Here is a 13014-nt window from a genome sequence, read left to right as displayed (position 1 = left end):
TGCTTTTATTTGGATAGCTGAATTGATTAGATTATCTTTTATTCTAGACTGTGTACTACTATTTATGACTTTTACAAGCAGATATAGAATACCAACAGTGCATAACTGACTGCACCAATAAATTCCAATTTATTTCTTGAAGCAGATTGGACACTACACCAGTAACGCAGGACTTCAAAACAGAGCTTATCTGGTAAGCAGAAAGTTGCATTTTATCTCAAAGGGAGCAACTGAGCTAGAAAAGGCAAAGTTCATTGATCTAGAGTGTTCCCACATTTTAATTCATCATCATAGAGTGATAGGTTCACAGAATCATAGAATGGTTTGGGTTGGAAGGCCGTTAAAGATATGTCTAGCTCCGAGCCCTGTGCCATGAACAGGGACAACTTACATTAGACCACACTGCTCCAAACCTCATCAGGTTTGATCTTCACACCTCCAGGGATGGGGCATCTGATAACTTCCTTGGGCAACCTGTTACAGTGCCACACAACTCTCACAATAAGGAAATTCTTCCTAATCTGTGTATTTTCATACTATCTCCAGTCATCTGGAGGTGTTGAAGGAAAGACTAGATGTGGCACTCAGTGCCATGGTGTGTCAGACATGGTGATGCTGGGTCACAGGTCAGACTGCATGACCTCAGAAGTCTTTTCCAAATTATTCTGTGATTCACACTGGCTAGAGTCACTGCAAAGCAGCTCCACCTCCAAGGGTGTTTGGGATGCTGGATGCCAGGGGGGATTAGGAAGAGGGGCTGCCTGTTGGCAGACAAGCCTGAGTCACAAAACAAGCTGCATGTTCCATACGCAAAACATGTGGCTGCACTAAAGAGATGCAACCGCTGAGTGCCAACACATTAATTAACCACCACATCCTTCCTTTCATGTCTCCCCGCTGCTACTTTGGAAACATTATGATAATTATCTGCAGCTCAGAGCCTCCGGGTTTGCTTGCAGAACAGCTATTCAGACACGGTTCCCTCAGCGGGAACAGACCGTGGGCCGCATCCCGCGTCACAGCCGTGTCCGGCTGAGCTCGGCACGGCTCGGTCGCGGCGGGCCCGGCCTAGGCCGCGTCTCTATGGCAACCGCGGGGCTCGGGCGGGGCCGCGGGGCCCAGGGCGCATGCCCAGCCCTCCTTCCGCCTGCCTCCCTCTGCCCCCGCGGGATCTGCGGGAGTGCTGGCGGCGCGCGCATGCGTCCTGTGCCCCGTGTGCCGCCGTCCCGCGCGGGCGTCGCGGCGAAGAGGGGGCCGGACGCGGCAGCCGGAAGCGGAAGTGCGGCTGCGCGCGACTGAAGCCGCTCCTCGGCCCGGCGGGACCGCCCGCGCTGCCGCGTGCCCGGCCCGGCCCCGCCCCGCGCTGCTCGCGCGCCTTCCCGCGCTGCTCCGAGCCCGGCCCCGCCCCGCCCCGCTCTGCCCGGCAGCCGGGGAGGGGCTCCCGCCGCCCGCACCGCCGCCCGCGATCCCGGCAGCTGCCGCCGGCCCGTCACCGCCTCGCCCGCCCGCGTCCCCCCGCCCGGCGGCCGCGATGTCCGACAAGGAGTTCATGTGGGCCCTCAAAAACGGAGACTTGGATGAGGTGAAGGACTACGTGGCCAAGGTAGGAGGAGGCGGCGGCGCGGGGTGGGCGAGGCGGCGGCGCGGGCGGAGGAGGAGGAGGAGGAGGAAGGAAGGGATGGATGTGCGCGCAGCCCCCGGGATGGGGCCGGGGCGGCGGGACCCGCGGCCTGGCTGAGCGCTGTCGCTCGCTGAGCTCCGTGCGGAGCTGCGGGCCCCCTCCCCCTCTGCGGGGCCTCTCGCTTCCTCGGCTTCCTCCTGTCCTGCCCCCGGCCGGGGGAGTTATTCCGTGTCGCTACGTGAAACTTAATGGATTGACAGCCAAGATCCCGGTCCTGCCTCGCGGATCTTGTGTGGATTTGTGGCCTCGGTTTGGTTATCCTTCCAGTTTGTGCTTCAGGGCTCATCCTTAATAGGATGATGCTGAGCTACCGGGTGTGCTGAGGCTTAATTCATTAACCTTCAGGGAAGTGTGCTGATACCTAGTTAGGGCGAGCGCTGCCGGAGCAGCAGACACCTGTGTTATGGCTGGACACTCCTCAGGTACATGGCAGTATTTGCAAGCTGCATTCTGTCCTCATTTGCCTTCTGTTGCCACTGAGATTTGTGGGAAAAATGCATAAGGGCAACATTCTGCTTCAGTGAATCCTAAATGTTCAGGAATATTGTCTGGGAACTGTTACATCACAGCGAAGGTGTACATCTAATTTACCTGTAATTATATTTAGATCTCTGAACAAGTTAATCATTGTCTTTAGGAGCTTGACACACGCTGACACAACTTACCGTGGTGATTTAAGTGCTTTCTACTCCAGTTGTCAACTTTCAAACTTGTAGCGCTCTTGGCAAAAAGGAAAGTGTGCAAGCACTTCCAGCTGCCTTAGCACAAAGTCCAGCAGCTTAGCCTGAATAGTCTTCTCTGACAGTTCTAGCTAAGCTGCTGGACTTTGCATCAAAGTGGCTGTGCACTCACTCACGTGCTCTTCCTGTAAAGTTCTAGAGGAAATAGCTGGGAATAATGTAATTATCCTGCTTCAGCTGTTTGCTAAAGGTTGTGTACCTTTGTCTGTGTAATAAAGTTGGGTAATACATTGGTATGTCTAATATCTTCTCAGATTTGGGGACTTGCACAGTGTGTCAGCAGCATACTTGGGTTTTTCCTACAGCTTTTAAAGGATTTCCATGTCTGGAAAATTCACTGTGTGCTAGTAATTATGGGATCCTTGTGTATCTTTTGCTGATGCAGAAGCTTTGAAGCTTTGGCAGTAACTTGTCCTGGTTCAGTTTATACCTACAAGTTCATTGCAGTATCAATTGGAAAGCTTTTTTTGTGTTCCCACTCTTCCTGAGTGGCACTGCAACTCGTGTAGCAAATGGATTTTATGTGATCACTCTTCATCTGCTTCAGTGCCGAATCAAATATTTGGTTCCATCTGCTACTGAAAGAGGCTTGAGCCAGCCTGGATGCTGCTGTAGTAAAGAGGCTGAAGGCTATCATCTAACTGCACTAATGAGGCAGAAATCCTTAAAAGAGAGTTACTCACTGGGGTTAGATGATTAGTGTAAAAGGAGCCTGCAATCCTTGAGCACTCTTACATTTTAGAACTGCATCTAATGTAGAAGTTGAATAAACTCTGGGCATTTTCTGTTGGTTTGTGATCTAATCTTATACTTTTCTCCCAGTTGCAAGTATGTGTTGTCTTCAGTTGTTAAACAACTTAGAAGAAGTCAAATGTTTTCAGTACTTTTTGTTTCCTTGACAGACTCTGAACTAGTAAACTCTTAGGCTGGTTTCCTGTGGAAACAAAGCTTATATAAATAAGTTTTGACTGACCCTCGTCCTTGCTAGTGGTTTGTAAAGTTTTTTTTGTCTAATTTTTGTAAGTTTTAAAGAGGTGCAGATAGGTGGGTTTTGGGAAGGTAAACAAAATAGAGGGGATGCTGTCAAGGAAGAAACAAGTACAAGAATGAGTTTATGTTTTAGTGTACAACAGGAAATGTAGGTTGAGTAGGGGCAAGAGAACTCCATAATCCATCTGAATGTAGGAGAAGCCTCAGCTGGAACTTCACATTCTCAGTTCTGAGATTAATAAAATATGTGAAGGCAAATCGTGCTTTGGCAGTTAGAGTTCTCAGGAAAGTATCTGTGTGTTCTTTCTGACTTTCTTCCTTATCAGTTGTATGGCTTCTGCTTGCTGCTGCTTTCCTGCTCTAAGTATGATTTAATGTTCAGGAATTTTACTTATATAAACTTTGCAGTGACAGAAATTTCCTCTCCCTGTAATGGGAGAGACAGTCATATATCTTACAGCCTGCATCTTCATAAAATTCTTCCTTGTCTTTCTTCCTGAAACTTTTGTTTCCCAATTTCTTGTTTATTTTGTTTCTTGTTCTAGTTTTGTTTCCTCATTATTTGTTTGGAAACAATACAGCCTTTAACTATAATCTTGCAGTTTTGCTACCAATTACCACATGAAGGGTTCAACCCTTGATTTTGTTTCATATCTGAATGGCAGTTCTTGAAATGCTAACTAGGTGACCCTGGGTGCTTTAAAAACAATAATATAAATGGATGTTATCAGTGAGACTGTAGCAGTTGAACTCTTTTAATCAGACAGGACTTTTCTTCACATGTGTGTGGTAGGGTGTGGATGTTCTGTCTTTGGAGTCATAAGGTTTTTTTTTTGGGTTTTTTTTTTTGTTGTTTTTTTAAATCTGAGGTTTGGCTAGTAAATACCAAGAAGAAAGAGAATGTTTCTGCCACTTCAACAGTTCCTGGACAAAGGAAGGATACAGAAACAGAAGCGAGGGTCTCCATTTGCATTACATGTTTTTCTACATAGGGATCTTGTGTTCTCTTGAAGGTACTTCCTTCAGGAAAAAAACTTTTCACAGGAAGAGTAGATATGAGGGGTAGCAGTGAAATGGGCAACGCCAAATGATACTGCTTTGTTGCTTAGCAAAAGAGATCTCGTTGTTGCCAGTCTGCATTTGAAGGATATTGGTGGCTTCTATTTGATGAAAATATGAAAGATTATTTTAATAGTTTGAATAATCTTGTAACACTTCTTTCTGTTTTTATAAGAGACATTATGTTAGCATCTACAGTTCTCACCTTGTGACAGTGTCAACTTTTTCTTTATGGGAAATAGAAATTTCTCCTGGAATACTGTATCTAGTGTGTTATGCCAGCAGTTAGGTACAAAGTCAGCTATTTTTATGATGACTAGATTAAAAAGTAGTTTTTGCTGTTTGCTTTCTTTCATGTCTTCCTTCTTAATATAACCAGCATATGTTGGCTTCAGAGATGCCTACAGGAGTTAAGAGATTGAAGGAATTCTGCACTCTTCCCACATACATCCACTCAAATTTTTAAAATTCCTCAAGAAAGCAGAAACTTCCATGGGAACAGCTGAATCAGATCAGTTTAATGGGTGAGGAGGACCCACGCAGCTGAAAGAAATTTATCTCACTCAAGGTAGGGAGTGGGTTAAAAAGTACTAATTAGAACAAGAGCAAATTATATTAAGCCCACAGAATTTCTTAAACTGAATGGTGTTTGCTCTTTTTCCTTTTCTTTAGCCTTTTTCACCAGTGGAATTAGCTAAACTGTGCAGTTGCTTAGAAAGGAGTTCTCTATCAGCATGTGCACATAGCATTTCCAGTAGATTTCTGAGACGAAGTACAATTTCTTTTATTCACTAGGCATGAATTTTTTGGCAAGGTAAACTTAGATTTGTAGGAGAGGCTTCAGTAAATGTTTGTTCTGAAGTAATTTCATCTCCCTTAGCTTAACTGAGAATTCCCCACTTTAATGAGCTGCTTTAATCCCTTACATCGTTTCCTAAACCTACCACTGCTTACAGTTAAGTTTGATGAATCAGCTAACCTAATACCATAAGAAGATAGGACAGACAACCAAACTGGAAGCACCAGGTTTTTACTGCTCAGAGGACTGGGAGATTGAAGTGATGCTAGGCTGTGAAATGGATGTTTGTAGAAAGTGGCCTGGTAAGCATTTCTGGTGTGGAGTCTTGGTTTTTTTTTAAATAACAAAACAAAACTAAATTCTTGGAGGACCTCCAGTAACTCATCTAGACAACAGTGACCACCTGTGTGTTCTTGACAAAGCTGTGATGCTGCAGTCTTGCAGTTCTTTGGGATATAGTGAAGTTTGAGTATATGCCTTGAGAAATGCATGAAACTTGACTACTGCTAAACTAACTACAAGGGCTAAAATAAAAGAAACTTTTTGGATGTACCTTTTTGAAATAGAAGCAGAAGTCAGGGGTGTAGTTAAGTGTAGTTGAAAAGAGATTTAAATACATCTGCAAAAAGAAAGATTACCATGGTAATAAATACTAATAAATAGCTTTTAATTCTTGGGGGTAACCTCTGCTCTTTTCATTGTCCATTCCAGTGACTTCTACACCTTCAGTTAGAAACTAAATGAAAGTAAGTACTGAAATGGTTGCTATATATGAGCAGGTTACTTGATTTACAGATAAAGCATACCATGGGTACATTGAAATTCCCCTGTGTCATTATGCTGAATGCTGAAGTGCACATTATTATTATGGCTGCACTGATACCTGAATTGCCTCTGGTCAGGTAACAGGTTTCCTGCTCTTGAGTGACAGTCTGGAAGCCTGTCTGGGTTACAGTGCAGAGTGGCTATATCCCACTAGTTTGTCCAGGAGCATATCAGAGCTAGCCCTGACCTGGGATCTGCTGGACTGAGCTTACTCCCTCTGGGGCCTCTTGGATATCTCTGTATTGTAACTCCCCAGTGTTATGCCAGCACTTTTACTATGTGGGTTTGTCTTTATCTGCAGATTCTAGGAGTTCTGTTTTTTTCCACTTGATTACTGTTGAGTCTGCTGAAGTGTGATTGCTAAAGATAATTTTGTTTTACTGCATAGTTCTATTAAACTTGGTGTTCAGTTTACATTTTGCAAATTTGAACATGATGACCTAAATCCTTCCTTTTATGGAACAAGAGAATTATTTGCTATTGTAACCTGCCCATAGCAGGCTCCATATTAATAGTGGACTTACTCTTAACCAAAATGTTAGGAATGTATTAGAAAAACTTTCAGAAAAAAACAGCACGACTGCCACTTCTTAGTAGTGTGTACAATAAAATGAATGAGATTGTTGAAAACCACCTCTTCAGGATATCTAATTAATTTCCCCAGTCTGATCTAAGAGAGTCTGAGGATATGTGGAAAGAATTATTCACAGATATTAATAGTTTGTGCATAAATTCCTAAGTAGTTTATAGGAGCAGCATGGAGTACCAAACTTGTCTACAAACCTGGCATTGCAGTGGAATGTGTGATTCACTGATTGAATGAGCATTCTCAAATCTCTCCATTTTTTGTGAAGGTACAGATAGAACTGATTTTTCAGCCATTTCAATTTGAAATGTAAATAAAACTCATTCCAGCTGGGATCATTTGAATGATCATAGACCCGGAACTGCTAAGTGTAATATTTTCTATGAGATGTTGATGTCAGGCTGTGGTGATTTTGTTCATTGTGTTTGCTGCTGTACTCTGAAAATCTTGATGGCTTATTGCCTAAGTGATTCATAATTGACCCTTCTATGCTTAAAATCCCAAGTCAAGTACTTCCTTACTTGATTCTGTCTGGATTGTTCTTACCATGCTGGCTTGTCCTGTGCCTAATGGGTGTTTGCTGCAAAAAGTAGAGAGAGTTCTTAAGACCAGATTGTATAAAACACTGGATTTAATTTATTTTTTGGCTGATGTGCTAATGTATTCCATTCCCTAAATTGAAAGCAAATTTTATCTCTGAAATATATCCTGTTTTGTCCAAGTTTGTATACAGCATATGCATTTCTAAGTCAAAGTTGGGAATATGTTAGGAATAGTAAGCAGAGAATTCAGTGGTGTGAGGAAAATACTTACTTCTACTACTTACTTACTACTAATACTTCTTCTTCTACTTACTTCTTCTTCTTTCTGCCCTACCTTATTCTAATCAGTTTTCCCTCTTGTAGCAATCAGTTTTATCTTTAAAAAAATCCTTGTTTTTCAAGCCTAGCTCAGTTAGTTAACTTGGACTTCAACAAGAGGGCTTACAGGAGATGAGCTAAGCTTTCTAAAACTCCAAGAGAACATCTCTGCGGTGGTATGGATCTGTATCCATTTGAAACAGTATGTGGAAAGTTGTTTTAGGTGTGAAGATCGTGCAGTGAATGTTGATGTGGGTACCATGGCATTGGTGACTCAGGCAGGCCACATAATTAAAAAATACTGAATGAGTGAACTTTGCAGCAGTGTCAAAATGCATAAATAAGGATTCCTTTGGGTAGTTCTCAACAGACCAAATAACTTCCATGTGCCTTTTCTGAAGGACCCTAGGCTTAGCTGGTAAGATATCAGGGCTTGAAGGTCAAATATTCTACTTAAGTTCTCATTGTGAACTCAGGGTTCTCATTTCCAAGAATTACTATGTCTGATCAAAGGTCAGAAGAGAAAATTTAGGAAAGATGCTGAGAACCAGGGACTGTATATGGTTGGGTTGCTGAAGTCACAAGGATGCAGTTTCATGTGAGCCATTAGTTGAGTTTAGCATGTTTTTTATGGCTTTATGTTATGTTTGTTTGAACTTCTGAATATTTGTCCACAAAAAGTGTGAGCAAAGTTACTTCTTTCTACCTAATTTGTCCATTTCTGAAGTTGAAGGTTTGTGTTAAATTATTCCTAATTTTTCTTCCCATCCGTAGCAAAATGAATGTTGAATTTCCCAGTACAATTCTGTAGAAAGAAAGTTGTCATTTCCATAGACAGATCTATTCCAGATCTATTGCTAGGACAAAAGCATGAGCTGGAATTAATAAGTGCTAAAAACTGACCAGTTGGTTATACAACAGTTGTTTTTCTTACAAGTTGCAGTTTCAGCAGTTTTGAACAATTAGATGTTTTTCTGCTTTAGCTCACTATGAGGAGGGACAGGTATAAATCAACACAGCTTATATTAAAGTAAGTTTAAAACTTTTTTTGGAGATGCTAGGTATGAGATTAACTTCTTTTTATTGTATACTGGTTTGATTTGGACCAGTGATGGCAAATTCTACAATTACAGGCCATAGATAGGGAAGGAAACAATACTTTTAAATGGTTAAGGAACTGCTATCTGTAGGGTTGCTGTTTTGACTGGGAATGCAGTCAGTACCAATAAGTCCTATTGAACAAACTACAGTTCATGTCTTAATTCTCTGATTGGAATGTAATTGTGTGTGTTTTCTGGGGGGATTTTTGCTGTTTTGTTTTGATTTTTTTGTTGGTTGGGTGGGGCTTTTTTTCTGTTTTTAATAAAGACTAGGGTAGCAAATAATTTATTTTCCCAAATGCAGCTGAAATCCTGATGAGAGAGAGAAGGAAGAAAATAAAATATGGTCTTGACAACTCATAATAGACGTGAATATAGCTTTGAAGTAGCTTGGGAGACTTGTGATTTGGTAGTTTCAACACTTCCACCCATTTTTACATCTCTGCTGGTATTTCTTACGCACTGTAATTCTGTAGCTCCATTCAGATACATTGTCTGCCAGGGGCATTGCATTTCTTCAAAGAAAGAATTTTTTGCCTCTTGCAACACCAAAAATTAGAATATGGTCTGCAGTTTTGTCTTTGCTTACAGACATTGCTGCCTTCCTCAGTGGTTACAGGCCAGAAGGGAAATGGTGAAATCCTTTTACTTAGCCTTCAGCTACGCTTTGGAAATCAAAGGGAGTAATTGCAGGTTGTGGCTAATAAGCTGAGCAGACCAAAACATCACTAGATAGATGTTCTGGAGACTGCCCTGTCACACTTTGAGACAAAGTTCAGAGAATGTTCTGAGTCAGTTCATACAATAAAATTGTGTGCTGAGAGTTTCTGATGAATTAAGATCAAGTCTTGATAGTTATTGTTGAATGATGATACATTCGTTTCCCAAACTCAGGTCATTTATGAACTTGCTTTTTAACACACTTGTGACCTATAAATTAGTGATTAGCTTCAAGCATGAAAGATGAGCTCTTAGGCCATTTGAGACAATAGATAGAGAGCTGTCCATAGAATAGTTACCATCAGCATCTCTCATTTAAACTGATTTGTTAATGACACTATGAAAGCAAATACCATAGGCAATAAATGTTTAAAAAGTATTTTTCTGTTCGTTCAAAAATACTTCCAGCGCTTGATTCAGGTAATGCAACTGAAGGTAGAAGATTTCAATTCAAATAAGAAGGAGGTCAGGAGAGTTCCTGTGAGGTGAGATCTGCATTTCTGTATATTAAGAAAATATTCTTAATATTCTGTGTATTAAGAAGATCCAGACAACCCAGAAAAAAACCTCACAGAATCTTTTGTACTCAAGCGAGGCATTTGTAAGAATCTTTTTTTCTTGCATTGATGACTTCTCAGTAACTTCAGTAATGATGTTAACTGTTTCTTGGCTAAAGTCATGAATATTTAGCATGGTTTAAAAAACTTCAATTTTGGCTTGTAATAAAAACACTTAACTCTTATTTAAATTTGTCTTGGGCATAATGATAGTAAATATAATTACTTTCAAAATAGGGTCCTCTAATTAAAGTATAAAATGAAATACAGTCTTTTGTTCAATTTCTGTGACAAGTTAGTAGACTGTATTTACTAAAGCATTTCAACAATAATTCCTGAAAATCTGGAGATAATAGCTTAACTTTTGTAGGTGGATTATTTCAAACGTAAAAGTACAATACCAATATTTATAAATTTTAATGATAGTATTACAGTGAAGCTGAGTATTCCAGGTATGTATAATTGGTTTAGGGACCCATTCTGTAGTTGTTAGAAAGCAGTGTTTATTTTAAGGATGTAAAAATAGCTTTTCTGATCGAGTTTTTTTGCTTCCATGTTTTGTTTTTTGCATAATTCCAGTCACCAACTGCTTCATCATGTCAACAAAACTCTGCATTAAGGCACAAAACTTCTAGAACTCGTTAATACAACTTTTGACATTTCATGTCTTTTTATGCATTGCTGAATGAAGAAAATGCAAATTGAATGTACACTAGAAAATATTGCCTTTTAATCTTATAGGAAAACCTGTTTACACTGCTCTGGTTTTGATAGAATACTTGGTTTTGCCTTGGACATATCTTTTGTTCAGTTTCTGAAGAAGTAATTCCTGCTTATGGTACTTAAGCCCCAATTAAAGCACTTAAATTCAGGGTTTTTTTAACCATAGCAATAATATTTCGGAGATACACTCACTCATCTTCCTGTTTATTCTCGTATACCTTCCTGATACAGTACAACCCAAGCTTTGAGAATTCACATTTATTATTGTTGTGGAGGTTTTTTAATTATTGTGTCTTTAGATCATGCAGAGAATTCAAAATACCAAGCTGGCGTCTATTGAAACTGAAACCCAATAGCTGGCACCGTGTGTTTGCCTCAAAGTAAAACATCCACTTCCTATTCTTTCCTTGGACAAACATGTACTGAGCAGTTTAATACAGAACTTGATGTGGGCTTCTTCCAGAAACTGAAAGTGTTTTAATGGGGATTTAATAACTCAGTGCAGAATGTGTGGTAATGACTGGGATCCTTTGCTCAGCTGCTTAACTTTGGGAGCAATTTTCGACCTGTTAAGCTTGAGAAAAAAAAAATTCCTTCTTGCAGGAACAGGTTTTGTTTTGTTGATTTTTCTGTTTTCATCATATCATCTCTTGTCAGTTTGCTCAGGTCTAGTACTGAATTATTGAGGCAGAATTACTGCTCTGCTTCCTGGTTTGTCTGGTTGATGGCTCCTGTTTAATAATAATCATCTGGCAACTATGCGAGCTGGAATGTCTTGTGCTTAGTGTACCCTTAGTGTAGGCATCTTCAAAATCACATAATCCAAAATGCAGTGGGAAAACACGGAAAAAAGTCAACTCTTTCAGGTCAGCCTATGAAAATGGACACTGAACTGTGGTCAGTAGATGCAGTGCTTAACACATCTTTTTAGAGTGAACATTAGGTTTATGTCAACTTGAGGTATCAAGTGATTAGATTGGTCTGCAGTTCTTTAGAATTAATGGTTAAAGGCTTTTATTGAAGTTTGTGTCCCCTGTATCAGGGCTGTCGTGTGAGTCCTGATGATATAACTAAAGCATTTTAACTTTACTTCCAAATTCTAACAATCTTTCTAAGCAGAAACAGTTTGGAAAGTGTCTGATCATTGGCTGATTCAGTTCGTGATCCAGAATATTTTGTGTATAAATGGAAATTCATAGGAGCTAAGAGAAGCTGCACAACTGGGCCCTTCATTCCTGTTTCATCCCTTGGTAGAGCCAGTAGTGAGTGGGTCACATTATTTCTCACTCAAGTCTTGCACAGATTAAGGATTTTGGGGAGAGGAGCACAACTGTTTTCAATGACACGTGTTTGGCACATCTTTGAAGCTGGGATTGTAGCACAAGCTTCTAGAAGCTGTAGCTAGGAAATGGTTCATTACTGTTCTACAGAACAACTCGCGTATCAGGTTTGTCTCACAAAATGCTGATACAACTGAAGCACAGATGGCTCAGTAGTTCAGTTTATTTAGCAGTTGTTTCTGGAATTGTATTTGTTTGACTGAGGCAAAGGACTTCAGATTGCATTTGATTATGGTGGATAAGCTAGATACTTGTTTACCACCAACAAAACCTGAAAAGTATGCTTGTTAAGCACCTTTCTGTTGGCTTAAGCCAGGAGAAATGTAGCAGTGCTTTAAAAGCTTTGGAGAATACTTTAGATACGGTGTCAAGACAGGCAAAATTCATCATCAGTTTCATATTCATAATTGATTTTCTTAAATTTTTCAGGCCAAGTATTGCTGTTATTATTAGCAATTAAGGCTTCTTCTAAAGTAGAGAATTGCAGAGTAGATATCCATTTTTCTACATGGACATCTACATCTATGTCTGTCTGCTCTGGTTGTAGAACTTGCTGCAAAATGCCAGCTGGAGGGACACACACTATCCTCAGAACAGAAACCCCTACTTGAAAAACTGTTGAGGGTCTTTTAGGGGGAATGTTGTGCTGAAATTCTTTGTGTAGCCTTTTTTAAATATTTTTAAAGATGGAAACTCAGTTGAATGTTGCAGGCTAAACTAATAGCAAATACTAGAAGTGAATCCAGAAAAAAAATGAAAATTTGATACTCATGTCTGCAGCCTCTACCACAGGGATTTAACTTTCTGTATTCAAGTTCCCTTCTCAACAGCTGTTAATTTGGATTTGGTTTTTGGTCACTATCTCTACAGAATTTATTATGGATATTTTTGTTATTTCTGTTTGTTTCATTAAGATGTGATAAGGGGGGTGTGAAAAATCAGCTTGTCCCATATATTTCCTAAAGCATACAGGGTAGAGAGAAGACATCTGGGAGAAAATTCCTTTTTGCTTCAAGTTATAAAATTTTGAGGAC

General features: G+C 40.4%; 1 protein-coding gene across 1 annotated transcript in view; it reads left to right on the top strand.

Moving 5' to 3' along the window:
* The first annotated feature begins 1363 nt into the window (after window positions 1-1363).
* MTPN (myotrophin) overlaps window positions 1364-13014 on the top strand; it is a 29329-nt gene continuing 17678 nt past the window's right edge. The window contains exon 1 of the mRNA XM_033058649.1: window positions 1364-1603. Coding sequence (XP_032914540.1) covers window positions 1532-1603 — 72 coding nt within the window. The 5' untranslated portion in view covers window positions 1364-1531. The remainder of the gene's footprint in view (window positions 1604-13014) is intronic.

Source organism: Catharus ustulatus, chromosome 4 (assembly GCF_009819885.2).
Source record: "Catharus ustulatus isolate bCatUst1 chromosome 4, bCatUst1.pri.v2, whole genome shotgun sequence".
NCBI classification, from domain to species: Eukaryota; Metazoa; Chordata; class Aves; order Passeriformes; family Turdidae; genus Catharus; species Catharus ustulatus.
This window is presented reverse-complemented; position numbering and strand designations above follow the sequence as displayed.